Source organism: Chrysemys picta, chromosome 21 (genome assembly GCF_011386835.1).
Source record: "Chrysemys picta bellii isolate R12L10 chromosome 21, ASM1138683v2, whole genome shotgun sequence".
Taxonomy (NCBI): domain Eukaryota; kingdom Metazoa; phylum Chordata; order Testudines; family Emydidae; genus Chrysemys; species Chrysemys picta.
The window spans coordinates 22337902-22352860 of record NC_088811.1 but is presented as its reverse complement, the minus strand read 5'-3'; the positions used below and the strand labels follow the sequence as shown (position 1 = coordinate 22352860).

Here is a 14959-nt window from a genome sequence, read left to right as displayed (position 1 = left end):
AGGTCCTCAACTAGTTTCTCTTTCAGAATTTTCTCTAACACCTTGCACACTACAGATGTTAAACTAACAGGCCTGTAGTTACCCGGATCACTTTTTTTCCCTTTCTTGAAAATAGGAACCACATTAGCTATTCTCCAGTCTAACGGGACCACCCCCGAGTTTACAGATTCATTAAATATTATTGCTAATGGGCCTGCTATTTCCCACGCCAATTCCTTCAATATTCTCGGATGAAGATTGTCCGGTCCTCCCGACTTAGCCCCATTAAGGTGTTCAAGTTTTGTTTCTACCTCATACGGTAATCCCCCATCCTGAATGCCCCTCTGTAGTGGTGCTAGTATCCCTAATACCTTCATTAGCCTCATTAAACACCGATGCAAAATATTCATTGAGATATTGCGCCATGCCTAGATTGTCTTTAATCTCCTCTCCGGCAATAGTCTTCAGTGGTCCCACTTCTTCTTTCTTTGCTTTCTTCCTATTTATGTGGCTGTAAAACCTCTTACTATTGCTTTTAATTCCCCTCGCTAGGTCCAACTCTACACGGCCTTTGGCCTTTCTCACTCTATCTCTACATTCTCTGACTTCACTTAGGTACATTTCCTTACTGATCCCTCCCCTCTTCCACTCTTTGTACGCTTTCTGTTTTTTCCTAATCGCCCCTTTGAGTCGGTCGCTCATCCAGCTCGGTCTAAATCTCTTGCTTAGTAATCTTTTTCCCTTTTTTGGAATACAGGCCTCCGACAGCTCATGCATCTTTAACTTGAAGTAATCCCAGGCTTCTTCTGCCTTTAGATCCATTAATACGTTTGCCCAATCCATTTCCCTTACCAGTCCCCTTAATTTGTTAATTGGCCTTTTTAAAATTATAAACCCTAGTCTTTGACTTAATTCTGTTACTCCTTCCATGTATTTTTAAACCGAATTAGCTCATGATCACTGGAGCCCAAATTGTCCCCTACTACCACTTCCTCAACGAGGTCCTCACTACTTACCAGAATCAAATCTAAAATGGCCTCCCCCCTTGTCGGTTCAGCTACCACTTGATGGAGGAATTGATCAGCAAGCACATCTAGGAACATCTGAGCCCTATCCGAGGAACGCCGATTCTGGGCCCGGGAAACAAGCACAGACTGGTGGGATCACATAGTGTTGCAGGTGTGGGACGATTCCCAGTGGCTGCAAAACTTTCACATGCGTAAGGGCACTTTCATGGAACTTTGACTTGCTTTCCCTTGCCCTGAAGCGCCAGAATACCAGGATGAGAGCAGCCCTCACAGTTGAGAAGCGAGTGGCGATAGCCCTGTGGAAGTTTGCAACACCAGACAGCTGTCAGTCGGGAATCAATTTGGAGTGGGCAAATCTACTGTGGGGGCTGCTGTCATGCAAGTAGCCAAACCAATCATTGAGCTGCTGCTATGAAAGGTAGTGACTCTGGGAAATGTGCAGGCCATAGTGGATGGCTTTGCTGCAATGGGATTCCCTAACTGTGGTGGGGCAATAGGGATATGGGTTCCATCTATCTTGGCACCGGAGTACCAGGGTACCCAGTACATAAACCGCAAGGGTTACTTTTCAATGGTGTTGCAAGCACTGGTGGATCACAGGGGACGTTTCACCAACATCAACATGGGCTGGCCGGGAAGGGTTCATGATGCTTGCGTCTTCAGGAACACTACTGTTTAAACGGCTGCAGCAAGGGACTTACTTCCCAGACCAGAAAATAACTGTTGGGGTTGTTGAAATGCCAATAGTTATTCTTGGGGACCCAGCCTACCCCTTAATGCCATGGCTCATGAAGCCATACGCAGGCAGCCTGGACAGGAGTCAGGAGCTGTTCAACTATTTGCTGAGCAAGTGCCAAATGGTGGTGGAATGTGCATTTGGCCGTTTAAAAGGTCGCTGGCACACTTTACTGACTCGCTCAGACCTCAGCCAAACCAATATCCCCATTGTTATTGCTGCTTGCTGTGTGCTCCACTATCTCTGAGAGTAAGGGGGAGATGTTTATGGCAGGGTGGGAGGCTGAGGCAAATCATCTGGCTGCTGATTACATGCAGTCAGACACCAGGGCGATTAGAAGAGCACACCAGGAAGCGCTGTGCATCAGAGAAGCTTTGAAAACCAGTTTCATGACTGGCCAGGCTACCGTGTGAAAGATCTATTTGTTTCTTGATGAAAACCCACCCCCTTTATTGACTCATTCTCTGTAGGCAACCCACCCTCCCCCTTCAATCACAGCTTGCTTTAAAAGGAAATAGTCACTATCGTTTAAAAATCATGTATTTTTTTAATTATAAAAAGAGAGAGAGAACTGACAAGGTAGCCCAGGTGGGGTGTGGGAGGAGGATTGGAGGGAAGGAAAAAGCCACTTTAAAAAAAGGTTAAAATGACACTTTTTTTGCTTGGGCTGTCCACTGGGGTGGAATGGGAGGGTGCACAGAGCCTTCCCCCTCCCTCCCCCATGCTCTTACACATCTGGGTGAGGAGGCTATACAGGGGCTGCAGCGGCAGTCTGTGATCCTGCTGCCATTCCTGAAGCTCCACCAGATGCTGGAGCATGTCTGTTTGCTCACGCAGCAGCCCCAGCCTTGCATCCTGCTGCCTCTGATCTTCCTGCTGCCACCTCTCATCTCGAGTGTCCCTCACATTCACTGGCATCTTTCTTATACTTTGAAACCATGGCCTTCCACTCTTCAGATGAGCTCTTTCATTGCGGGCGGATTCCATGATTTCCGCGAACATCTCATCTCACATTCTCTTTTTCCGACACCTTATCTGTGATAGCCTTCGGGACGGAGGAGGGAGGCTTGAAAAATTTGCAGCTGCTGGAGGGAGGGAATTTTTTTTTTAAAGAGTTTACAGAACAATGCTTATACTCTTTCATGGTGAACAACACTAATCACATAGCACATGTGATTTCTGTGCAAGGTCGCATTTTGCCTCTAATATAGAGTGCCTGTGGCTTTGCTGCTAGAGATCACAGACGCAGGTCCGGGCAACAGAATTTGGCTTGCATGCGGCCATGGTAAGCCATTGTCTTTTTTGGCTTCTGCATCCTCCTTTCCCACATACCATGCAAAGCCTGTTGAGTGCTGCAGTTTTCCTGTTAACCTTCAGCAGCAGAAAACAACCCCCCCCCCCCCACCACCAATCCAATTCTCTGGGATGATTGCTTTATCCCTCTTCTTCCCCCCTCCCCCCCCACCACCACATGGCTGGTATCAGGGAAGATCCCTGCTAGCCACTGGCGCTATGCTTTTCACATATCGCCCCCTGGCACTTGGCTTATAGAGGGAAGGATTTCTTTTCAGCCAGAATTGCATGCAGCGACCATTTGCCTCCTTTGTTTTCTGATAGGTTTGTCTGAGCTCCTTGACTTTCACGTGGCACTGCTCTGAGTCCCTTCTGTGGCCTCTCTCCATCATGCCCTTGGAGATTTTTTTTCAAAAGTTTTGGCATTTTGTCTTTTCGAACAAAGTTCTGCTAGCACTGAATCCTCTCCCCATATAGCGATCAGATCCAGTACCTCCCGTACGGTCCATGCTGGTGCTCTTTTTCAATTATTGGTCTGCATGGTTACCTGTGCTGATGAGCTCTCTGTGGTCACCTGTGTTCTCCTGTGCTGGGCAAACAGGAAATGAAATTCAAATGTTCGCGAGGCTTTTCCTGTCTACCTGGCCAGTGCATCCGAGTTCAGATTGCTGTCCAGAGCGGTCACAATGGTGCACTGTGATACTGACACTAGCTATGATTTTAGAGCTGGCGGGAGAGTCAGGAGCCCACCCTGGTTCCAGACGCCTGACTCTAACCATTAGGTATGACCGCCTATGCCCCGATCCCTACAAGCACTGAGATGTGTTTATAGAAAAATTAAGTACAAGTTTATTTTAACAGTGACTCAAGTGATAGCATGTAGAAGTATTGGAAACACATAGTCACAGGTAAAATCATAACATGCATTCTAGAGCCCTGACTTTTAGACATGACAGTATCTTGTTAATTAAGTATTGCTCACTAGCACTTTGCAGCCAGCCTGGCTCTGACCTCTCTTTGAAAAGGCACAACACGCTGTCCGCTTGTCTCCTCCGTGAAGGATCCAGGCTTGTCTCCTGGTACCTCAAGATATATCAGAACAGTTTTTTGTCCTTAATCATCAGCAGGACATAGGCTGCAAAATCAATAAGAGAGGAAAGCCATAGGAAGAAACAATCATCAATCTCTTAGATTCATATCTGCCTCAGTCTGCAAACAGCCCTACAGTGTGAGGCAGACAATACACAAATGACCAGACAGGTGTCAGTTGCCACCCATCCAAGGCCTGTCACCTGACCTGGTGACCTGTCTCCATCCCAAATCCTTCAGAACAGAAGTTTTGGTACAGATACGTAACTCCTTAAATATTACCTGTGCCTATATTTTTTGCAATGGTTATGATGATCAGTGGGCTACTTGCTCTGGATAGAGACCTCACATGTCGCCTTTGGTGAACTAATTTGTATACATCTGATCCAGGGAATCTTTGTAAACCACTTTGCACCCTCTGCCAGTTGGCACCAACAGGCTCCTGGGCCACAGACCCATGTGCCTGTCCTTTTGCCCACCTACACCAGGCCTCAGAGTTCATTAACTATTGCTCCAAGACCTGGTTGATCACCATGGAAGGTTCACCAAGATTAATGTGGGGTGTTACAGCTGGGTCCATGGTGCCCCCCCCCAGCTCTCTCTCCCTACAGCAGCAGGACCTGGGCTGGGGGGAGGAGGTGCCTCTCCCTGCCACAGCAGCTCTGGGGTTGGGGCTGCAGGATAGGCACCCCTCCCCCAGCCGTGGCAGGTCTCTGGGCAGGTTCTTTGAGTACCTGTGCGGTGCTAAATAGGCTGCTCTGGGGCCATGTGGCCGCACAGTTTACAGGGAACTTAAGTTGCATCCCTGACTATCTTGGCTAATAGCTATTGATGGACCTGTCCTTCATGAATTTCTTACTCTTGTTTGAACCCAGTTATACTTGGCCATCACAACATCCGACGGTAACAAGTTCCACAGGTTGACTGTGTGTTCTTCGAAGAAGTGCTTCCTTTTGTTTGTTTCAAATCTGCTGCTGACTAATTTAATTAATTGGGGTATCCCTGCTTCTTGCGTTATGGGAAGGAGTAAATAACACTTCGTCCACACCAGTCAAGATTTTATAGACCTGTCATATCCCTACTTTGTTGTCTCTTTTCCAAGCTGAACAACCTGTCTTTTTAATCTCTATGTTCCATACCCCTAATAATTTGTTGTCCTTTTCTATACCTTTCCAGTTCTAATATCTATATATATTTTTTTTAAAGATGGGGTAACCAAATCTGCATGCAGTAGTCAAGGTGCGGGCATACCATGTGTTTAAATAGTAGCATTATGATATTTTCTGTCTTATCTATCACTTTCCTAATAGTTCCCATCATTCTGTTAGCTTTTTTGACTACCACTGCACATTGAGTGGATGTTTTCTGAGAACTATCCACAATGACTCCAAGATCTTTAAGTGGTAACAGCTAACTTAGACCCCATGATGTAGTATGTATAGTAGGGATTATGTTTTTCCATTGTGCATTACTCTGCAGTAAGGGGCTTTCACTGCCTGCCCTGCAACTCTGTGCCTTCAGTGCTCTGCTTCTGTGGCTCACACCCCTGCCATCAACAGCCCACATCCACGCATGCAGGTCCCACCCTGCTTCTGCCGGCCTTGGTTACATTTTGCAGAGTGACCCCAACACCTTCCCAGTCCCAAATTGCCCCAAACCCATCTGTCTTGTGATCATCTGCTGAGGTTCCCAGAATTCTGAGTTGGTGTTACCCTTCTCAGCCTCTGCCAGTGAGAGCTTTGCTAATAGGAAGCTGTGTGACAACTCCCAGACATGCCAGCTTGTCTGTCTGGCCAGCCAACTCTGCAGTAGTCTGCTAGTCCACACCTTGCCTTGGAGGTAACAAACCATGACCCCCAAGCTCCCCAAATATGTCTCCCTGCAGCGTCCACTCCCACAAGTCATTAAGTTCACTGCACCTTTAAAGAGACAGTAATACCAGCTTGTTAATGGAACTGGGGTTTGAAATAAGAGTGTTTGTCAATCACAGCACTGAACTGGCATATAATTAAATTAAAACAAGTTTATTAAACAAAGTCATAGGTGTATGTGATAGAGTTTAAACAAGCAAAAGTAAAAATGAATTTCAGCAAGTTACAATCTTTGCCTAAGCAGGATTCTTACCTGTATTGAAGGATCCCTTTGCCTCAGATATACAGGAGCTCTGGCCTTTTGTATCTGTCCAGTAGAATCCTAGAATATCAGGGTTAGAAGGGACCTCAGGAGGTCATCTAGTCCAACCCCCTGCTCAAAGCAGGACCAATCCCCAACTAAATCATCCCAGCCGGGGCTTTGTCAAGCTGGGCCTTAAAAACTCCTAAGGAAGGAGATTCCACCACCTCCCTAGGTAACCCACTCCAGAGCTTCACCACCCTTCTAGTGAAATAGTTTCTTCTAATATCCAACCAAAACCTCCCACCCCACTGCAACTTGAGACCGTTACTCCTTGTAACGCAGACCAAAAATGACTTACTTTCTTCTGCTTATATTTCCCAAAGTTCATTAACCTTCCTTCAAGAGGCAGGAAGGTTTCCGGCTGTTCTTCCCATCCCCTTGCTGATTCATATGTAAATTAGACTTCCATTGTTGTTGGTCACACCTTGCTTAATTTCACTGGAGACAAGTAGATAGCTACCTTTCCTCCTGGCAGGAGGGAACCAGTTTCTCCCTGTGTTTGGTCACAGATTGTAAAGCATGATATTGGTGAATATCCATAATTCCCCATATAGTGTTAATAAGATAATGGTGAAATATCTGCAATCACCAGTATCTCACAGGCTGTTATAAAAGACCTTGCTTGGTACACTTCTATCATACAGGTTTCAGAGTGGTAGCCGTGTTAGTCTGTATCAGCAAAAACAATGAGGAGTCCTTGTGGCACCTTAGACTAACAAACTTATTTGGGCATAAGCTTTCATGGGCTAGAACCCATTTCATCAGATGCATGGAGTGGAAAATACAGGAGCAGGTATAAATACATGAAAAGATGGGAGTTGCCTTACCAAGTGTGAGGTCAGTCTAACGAGATAATTCAATTAACAGTAGGATACCAGGGGAAGAAAAATAACTTTTGTAGTTGAAATGGGCCACTCTCATTACCAACAGTTGACAAGAAGGTGTGAGTAACAGTAGGGGGAAATTAGTATGGGGGAAATTAGGTTTAGGTTTTGTAATGACCCAACCACTCCCAGTCTTTATTCAGGCCTAATTTCCAAACTGGACACCATCAAATTAGGCCTGAATAAAGACTGGGAGTGGTTGGGTCATTACAAAACCTAAACCTAATTTCCAAAATGAATAATTTTGTTAGTCTCTCAGGTGCCCCAAGGACTCCTCATTGTTTCTCTCATACAGTAATATTGGATTGAGTCAACTGATTTTATTGCTTAGTGTTTGAAGTTCAGAGCCGCTGTCCTTGTAGCCCAATAAACAATTGCAGTGTATTCTCCAATAAAGTTCCTTTTCTCCTTCTGGGAAGAGGTACCATGTGGCCTGGTGAAGACTTCATGCAGGCTCCTTCCCAGCTGGTGGTGGTTGAGTTATTGCCATCTCCCCTTGCTAGCTTGATGGCTTTGTTTACCTGTTCTGTAAATTCACCTTCGTTGCCACTGCCTGGTGATCATGGGGGTCAAACAAGCAAATAGACATTCCTTTGTCTAAGGCAGACTGGGCTTATGCATTGCTTACCAAACTCATTTTAAGAACATAACTTCAGCAGTTGTGTATTACCTTTTGTACGTGCCCCATACATCCATCATGCAGTGATTAGTGGGGCCATCGTGTTACCAGTTGGTATATGAAACCTTATGCAACAACACCTTTTTGATACAGGTTATGACACCAGTGTGCAAGGTGTAGTGAGCACATCAGGCCTGCTGAGCTGCTGATGCAGATTAGTGGCATGCCAATAGAGCTCCGTCATGATGTTTGATGATAGGAAACTTAGAGCTTTTATCAAAATAACTTTATTGCCCATCCAGTAGTGCAAACAATAAAATCATTAACTGACCAAGGCTTGCAAACTGTTAACCCCAGTACCATAAAATAAAAGGCTGCAAATTTGGGAACAGTGAAAGAAGGCAGAATGCATACCTAAAAGTGCTGTGCCCATTTCTGTCGCACTGCTTGTAAGTGTGCGTAGGTGCAGGAGTTTAGCTTGTTTCATCCTTCCCTTGCAGTGTAGAATGAGGAGGAAAGAAGCCTTCAGTTGGATGGGAGCTGGGGTCCCAGTATCTGCTGTTTTCCATGTCCTGCAGTGTAGAGTGGGGAGGGAAGTGCCTGTGGCTAGAATCTGGGAAGGGTAAAGCTGCTCCCGGTACAGTGTTCATAGGTTGCAGGCAGGGCCGGTGCAATCCATTAGGTGACCTAGGCGGTCGCCTAGGGTGCTACAATTTGGGGGGCGGCGACTGCAGCGATATTTTTGGCTGCGGGACCTTCGCTGCCTCTGTGGGGGGCAGCATTTCAGGGCGGGACCTTCCGCCGCCTAGGGCAGCAGAAAAGCTGGCGGCGCTCCTGGCTGCAGGATATGGCTGGGATATGGTGGTGGATGGAACACGGCTTTAAGACTATATCTTTGTAGTGTCTTGTTTTTACTGCATCTGGCATTTCGGCAAACACCTGGACATTACATAGGTTTTTTTTTTTTTAACCTCACTGCTAGCTTGCCAGGATGGGGAGCATGGCAATCGAGGGAGGGAGCAGGTATTGGAAAGGGGAGTGGGGGTGGGTGCTGGCCCAGCCAGGGCCCATGAACTATTAAAATGTAGGGACAACAATCAGTTGAGGAGTTCAGCTTTGCCACTGCAGATGCCATTTTGAGCATGGGATGAGAGGGGCACCTGAACACTCAACCAGCAGAGAGTGGGGAAGGGGCTGACTCTAGTTTCTGAACTAATTTAGGGCTGGTTTCCTGAGGAAGTTACACCTGTTTCACTTAAGGTGGGAATTTCAACCAGTTTAGTAAAACTGGTGTAACCCTACCCCACCTAGGGTTGCCAGATGTCTGGTTTTTGATCAGAATGCCTGGTCAAAAAGGGTCTCTGACAGCTCCAGTCAGAACCACTGATCGGGCCGTTAAAACTCCAGTTGGCAGCGCAGTGGGTCTAAGGCAGGCTCCCTGCCTGCTGTGGCTTCCAGAAGCAGCAGCATGTTCCCCCTCCAGGTCATATGCATAGGGGCAGCCAGGGGGCTCTGCACGCTGCCCCCGCCCCAAGCGCTGGCTCTGCAGCTTCTGGGAACTGCAGCCATTGAGAGCTGCAGGGGCAGCGTTTGGGGACAGAGCAGCATGGAGAGCCACCTGGCTGCACCTCTGCATAGGAGCTGGAGGGAGGGACACGCCGTTGCTTCCGGGAGCTGCCTAAGGTAAGCACCGCCCAGAGCCTCCTCCCTGATCCCATTCCATGCCCCTGCCCCACCCCTGATCGATCTCTCTCTCTCTCTCTCTCCTCCCCCCCCCCCCCCGGCCCCAGCCCAGAGCACCTCCTGCACCCCAAATCCCTTATCCCCAGCACCACCCCAGAGCCCGCACCCTCAGCCAGAGCCCTCAACCCTTCTGCACCTAAACCCGCAGCCCCCTCCTCCACCCTGAACCCGTCATAGAATCATAGACTAGACTATCAGGGTTGGAAGGGACCTCAAGAGATCATCTAGTCCAACTCCCTCCTCAAAGCAGGACCAATTCCCAACGAAATCATCTCAGCCAGGGCTTTGTCAAGCCAGGCCTTAAAAACCTGATTCCACCACCTCCCTAGGGAACCCACTCCAGAGCTTGCACCCCCAGCTAGAGCCCGCAGCCCCCTCTTGCACTTCAAACCCCTCATTTCTGGCCACACCCCAGAGCCCACACTAAGTGATTCTGCAGCAATCCCATAGCTTCTGGTCAAGCTAGCGCACATTTCTTTAGAAAGAGACATCTGATCTTGATTTACAGACTTCAGGTGATGGAGAATCCACCCCATCCATAGGTACCTTATCCCAATGATTCATTGTCCTCCTTGTTAATCATGTGCACCTTATTTCTAGTCTGAATTTGTCTAGCTTCAGCTTTCAGCCACTGGATCTTGCTCTGCCTTTGCCTGCTAGATTAGTCCTCTATTTGAAATCTTAATCTCTTTGTAGGTACTTGTAGACTGTGTGATCAAATCACCTCTTAACTTTCTCTGCAATAAGCTAAATAGATTGAGAGAGAGAGACTCCAGATCATTCTTTTAGTTCTTTTTTTGAACCCTTTCTAATTTGTCAATGTCCTTTTTGACATGAGGAACCAGAACTGGACCAGTCCCCAGTGATATACACCGAGCTAATATTACCTTCCTACTCCTGCTTGTTCTTCCCATCCCTCCACCTACTAAAGGACGCTTCCAGAGCTGTGAGCTACATTGGCACAGCTGGTTTGGGAGGCTACAGGACCGGAGTAGCAGGGGATGCTGCAGGTAAATAATGCCACACATCTGCAGAGCTGGGGTGAGTGAAGTTTGTGGAGCACCTCTCCGTGTTGCACCTGGCTCTGCTTGGGAGGGCAATAAAATTTTATTGCTTATCTGAATGTTACAATTCCAAATTCAGTTCAGAGACACAAGGGCTGGATTCACACTGGGTTGGAGGATTGTCTGTCAAGTTCCCCAAATAGCAAACGCTGGATACTGAAAGCCTGCAGAGGAGCTTGACTCAGCACCACGCTCATGCCTAGAGCCACCTGACTGCTGAAAAAGCATTTATGGCCAGATCTTTATAAGACATCAGCTTCCCCTGCGAGCAATGGTCCCTACAGTCCCTCCAACTCCCTCTCCAGTGGAGAAATCCCACCTTGCCCCTCCACTGAGAGCAATGGAGATCTCTGCTTCCCTCCCCCATTGAGAGCAGTGGGGAATTCCCTCCCCAGGCTGTTCTCAATGGGAGCTCTTGGGTGCTGAGCTCACTTGTAAACCTGGCCTCCAGCCTCTGCCCCTGGGTACCCATGCTGTCCCGGGGCAGCCATGAGGCCTGCTGGCAGGAGCTGTCCTGCTGAAAGAGGCGACTCAGCATTGCTGAGTGTAATGTAGCCGATCAGTGGCCGTTTCTGTGCAGATTCCTGTCCCCTGCTCCTCTGGGCCATGGGGTCTTGTCAGAACTTGGCACTGAGCAAACCACGGTTTTTCCCCCTTCTGTGAATTAGGGCTGAGGCCCACCTTATGGGGGCTGAGGAAAAGTTAATACATCTCCAAACAGCAGGCAGGCCCTCAGCTGGAAAGCACAATCACCTCCCTCCATGCTATAGAACATGCTCCAGCTGCTTGTGATTTGCCAGACCAGCTAGCTCTCCCTGCCAGCTGGCATGGCAGGGCTCATCAGAGGTTTTGTGCTGGGGATGCTGGTTAGTTCTTCTCCCTGCTGCTGGCTGGAGTTTTTGGAGGAGGCCTGGTTGTGCAAGGCAACTGCTGTCCCCTGCCAAAATCTCTGTGCTACCCAGGGAGCAGTTATTGAGCTCCAAAGGCACCTCTGTCACTGGCACCCAGCAGGCTAACCTGAGGGAATTGACTATTGACGTTCACCAGGCTTGTCTCAGATCCTCCCCCTCCCCAGAGGAGATGGGTCCCATAGCTTGACAGCGCAAAGTGCGTGCAGTGGATCCCCTCCCTCCCTCCCCTACCATGGTGCTGCTGCTCAGGAGGTGAGGATAGTTTTCATTCTGCTCTGTCCTCCCTATCCATCCTGGGAGATTGCTAGGACATTAAAGGATATTGCTGGTTTACCTGTCTCCTCGCACAGCTCGTCAGGTGAGAGCTGGGGTGTTTGCACTGCAATTCCACTCTCTGTGTAGTGATTGCCACAGTATAAGAGTGAAGATCCATTCTTAAGTAAAAAGAACAGGAGTCCTTGTGGCACCGTAGAGACTAACACCTTTATTTCAGCATAAGCTTCTGTGGGCTACAGCCCACTTCATCGGATGCATAGAATGGAACACACAGAAGATATTTATACATACAGAGAACATGAAAAGGTGGAAGTAGCTACACCAACTGTAAGAGGCCAATCAATTGAGATGAGCTATCATCAGCAGGAGGGGAAAAAAAACCTTTTGAAGTGATCATCGAGATGATCCATAGAAGGGTTTGTTTTTGTTTTTGTTTTTTTTTCTCCTGCTGATGATAGCTCATCTCAATTGATTGGCCTCTTACAGTTGGTGTAGCTACTTCCACCTTTTCATGTTCTCTGTATGTATAAATATCTTCTGTGTGTTCCATTCTATGCATCCGATGAAGTGGGCTGTAGCCCACAGAAGCTTATGCTGAAATAAAGGTGTTAGTCTCTACGGTGCCACAAGGACTCCTGTTCTTTTTGCGGATACAGACTAAAATGGCTGCTACTCTGAAACCATTCTTAAGTAGTGACTTGAACCATGGGTCACCTGTGAGGACTGAACCTGTGACCTACGCACAGGCCTCAGGAAGGAGGGCTGTGTTTGGGCAGAGGAGTGATGGTGCTGGGCACTGCAAGACAGTGCAGTTCAGTGCATAGGGGTCTGGACAGGGAGTCAGGAGACTTTGGTCTATCTCCAGATGACCTTGGGCAAGTCGCTTCAACCTCTCTCTTCCTTGGTTTTTCCTTTCCCACTCTCTGATCCATTTAGGTGCAGGCTCCTTGGGGCAGGGGCTCTCTTACTAGGGCTCCTTGTCTTCACTAGGAAAAAAGGGTGGAAAGCCATGTGGTTAAAACCCCCATGTAGACAAGGCAGTTGCAGTTTCAACGCATGTTAGCAGGATGAGGTAGCCTCCAGGGCCCCCCTTAGTGTTTACCTCAACCTGCTACCACATGGGAAAACTAAACTGCCATATCCTCACTAGAATTTTACTATGCGTCTGACGAAGTGGGTATTCACCCACGAAAGCTTTATGCTCCAATACGTCCCTTAGTCTATAAGGTGCCATAGGGCTCTTTGTCACTTTTTACAGATCCAGACTAACACAGCTACCCCTCTGATACTTGACGCTGTGTAAGCTACCACGTGGTAAGACCACACCTTTCTTCCTACATGTGGATGCATCCCCAGTTTCTGTCCAGCATCTTGCACCGCGGGGCTCTGATCCCTCCTGGTGCCACCAGGCCCCACTGTAATACAAACAGGAAGCCCAGTCAGAGGTGGTGCAGTGTCTAAAGGCGGGTGCCCTCGCTGCATTGAGAGGGAATTTAGAAGATGTTGCAGGACAATAGGAGCTCTATATTGTTTGAGAAGTGCCAGCATGTCTTAATGGACCTCCGCACCCTCCCCCTGGAGGAAAAACTATGTCCTGGGCTGAGTTGGTTGGACAGCAGAACAGTTTAGCCCTTCCAGCCTACCTGGGACAATCCAGTCCCTGAAGGATTTCACCCAGGCTACAGCCACGTCTGTCCTCTCATGAAAGCTGTTCTGCATGGGGGAAGCAGAGAGAGGGACAAGGAGATGGGCTGGGGTAGATGTCCTTTCTCCCTAGTGCAGCAGTACAAGTGTTCTCTGTGTCTTCCATTCCCCAGAGTCTGCTACACAGGAACAGATCCTCTGCTGAGCATACAGGTCCCTGGCGTCAGTCCTGAGTGACTGCCAGCAGCGTCATGAAGGCTCTTCTCCTCATCCTGCTGGCTGAAGTCTGTCTTGCTTCCCTTGTCCCAGGTAGGTGGATCTGTAGGGACTCATGCCCAGGGCTGTCCCTAGAGGGGTTCAGGGCCTGGGACAAATCAGCTCCCGCCAGCTTGGGTGCCCTGCTGTTCATCGGCGGCCGGGCAGGGCCCCCGGTTGCGCGGGGATGGCAGCTGGGAGCCCAGGGGTGCTGCATCACCCCCTGAACCTCTAGTTCCTGTGCCTGTCTTCCAGGACTGACTGTGCCGGTCATCTGTGCCAGCCAATTGCACTAACCCTGTGGGGGGGGGGGGGGCCTAAAGCACAGGGTCCAGAGTGGTTGCCCCGATCTGCCCTACCCAAGGAACAGCTCTGCTCACGCCCATGGGCGTACCAGCTTTGAGGCATGTGGTTTGAAGAGTGTGTGCGACAAGAAAGGATTTAGGAGTTCCGATCCCCTCTGCTGACTGCTCAACATGCTCCAACCATTCCTTAGGGCTGCACCCGATGGCCCTATGTCTGGGGCTTACACACTGCCCTGCAGAGAACCCATCAGCTCCAGGTCCGCAGAGCTCTGTACTGGGGTCTTTCAGCAGGCAGACAGAACTCAGGATGGCTGGTGCCAGCCCATACTCTTCAAGGTGGATGGTTCATCCCCTGCAGTATCAGTTGTCCCTCTGCTCCCCCTGGGCCAACGGTGCAGCCTTGCAGGCTGGAAGGGAGACCAGTTAGGAGGGCTGGTCTTGGCATAGTCCCATAGTCAGATGGGTCAGGCTCTGGCTCATAAGGCAGTTTGTGTGGTGCCCCGCGCAGCCTGCACATATGAGGGTGAAAGATGTCCTCGTTTTAACATGTGTTCGCTAACCCTAGCGTTGAGAGGGCAGTCTGTATTTTAATTTCTGTTACCTGGTCAAGAAACTCTGTCCTCTTCTCTTAAAACATGCTAGTTAGCACCCCTTAACCTGGTGTGCCTGCACAGGTCTGAAGGCAGCCCCACCCCATCTATCTAAAGCACGTCATAGAAGATTAGGGTTGGAAGAGACCTCAAGAGGTCATCTAGTCCAACCCCCTGCTCAAAGCAGGACCAACCCCAACTAAATCATTCCAGCCAGGGCTTTGTCAAGCGTGACCGTAAAAAACCTCTAAGGATGGAGATTCCACCACCTCCCTAGGTAACCTATTCCAGTGCTTTACCACCATCCTCTAGAGGTGATCCTGGCAATTACAGACCGGTAAGTCTAATGTCGGTACTGGGCAAATTAG

General features: G+C 48.8%; 1 protein-coding gene across 4 annotated transcripts in view; it reads left to right on the top strand.

Annotated features, from left to right (window-relative positions):
- The window catches only part of ALPL (alkaline phosphatase, biomineralization associated), a 99223-nt gene that overhangs the window by 17796 nt on the left and 66468 nt on the right, over positions 1 to 14959 (top strand). For 3 of the 4 annotated variants that reach the window (XM_042856259.2, XM_005281714.5, XM_005281715.5), the window contains exon 2: positions 13615 to 13750. The exons of the other annotated variant lie outside the window; for it this stretch is intronic. In XM_042856259.2, coding sequence (XP_042712193.1) covers positions 13693 to 13750 — 58 coding nt within the window. In that variant the 5' untranslated portion in view covers positions 13615 to 13692. The remainder of the gene's footprint in view (positions 1 to 13614; positions 13751 to 14959) is intronic. 4 annotated transcript variants of the gene reach the window in all.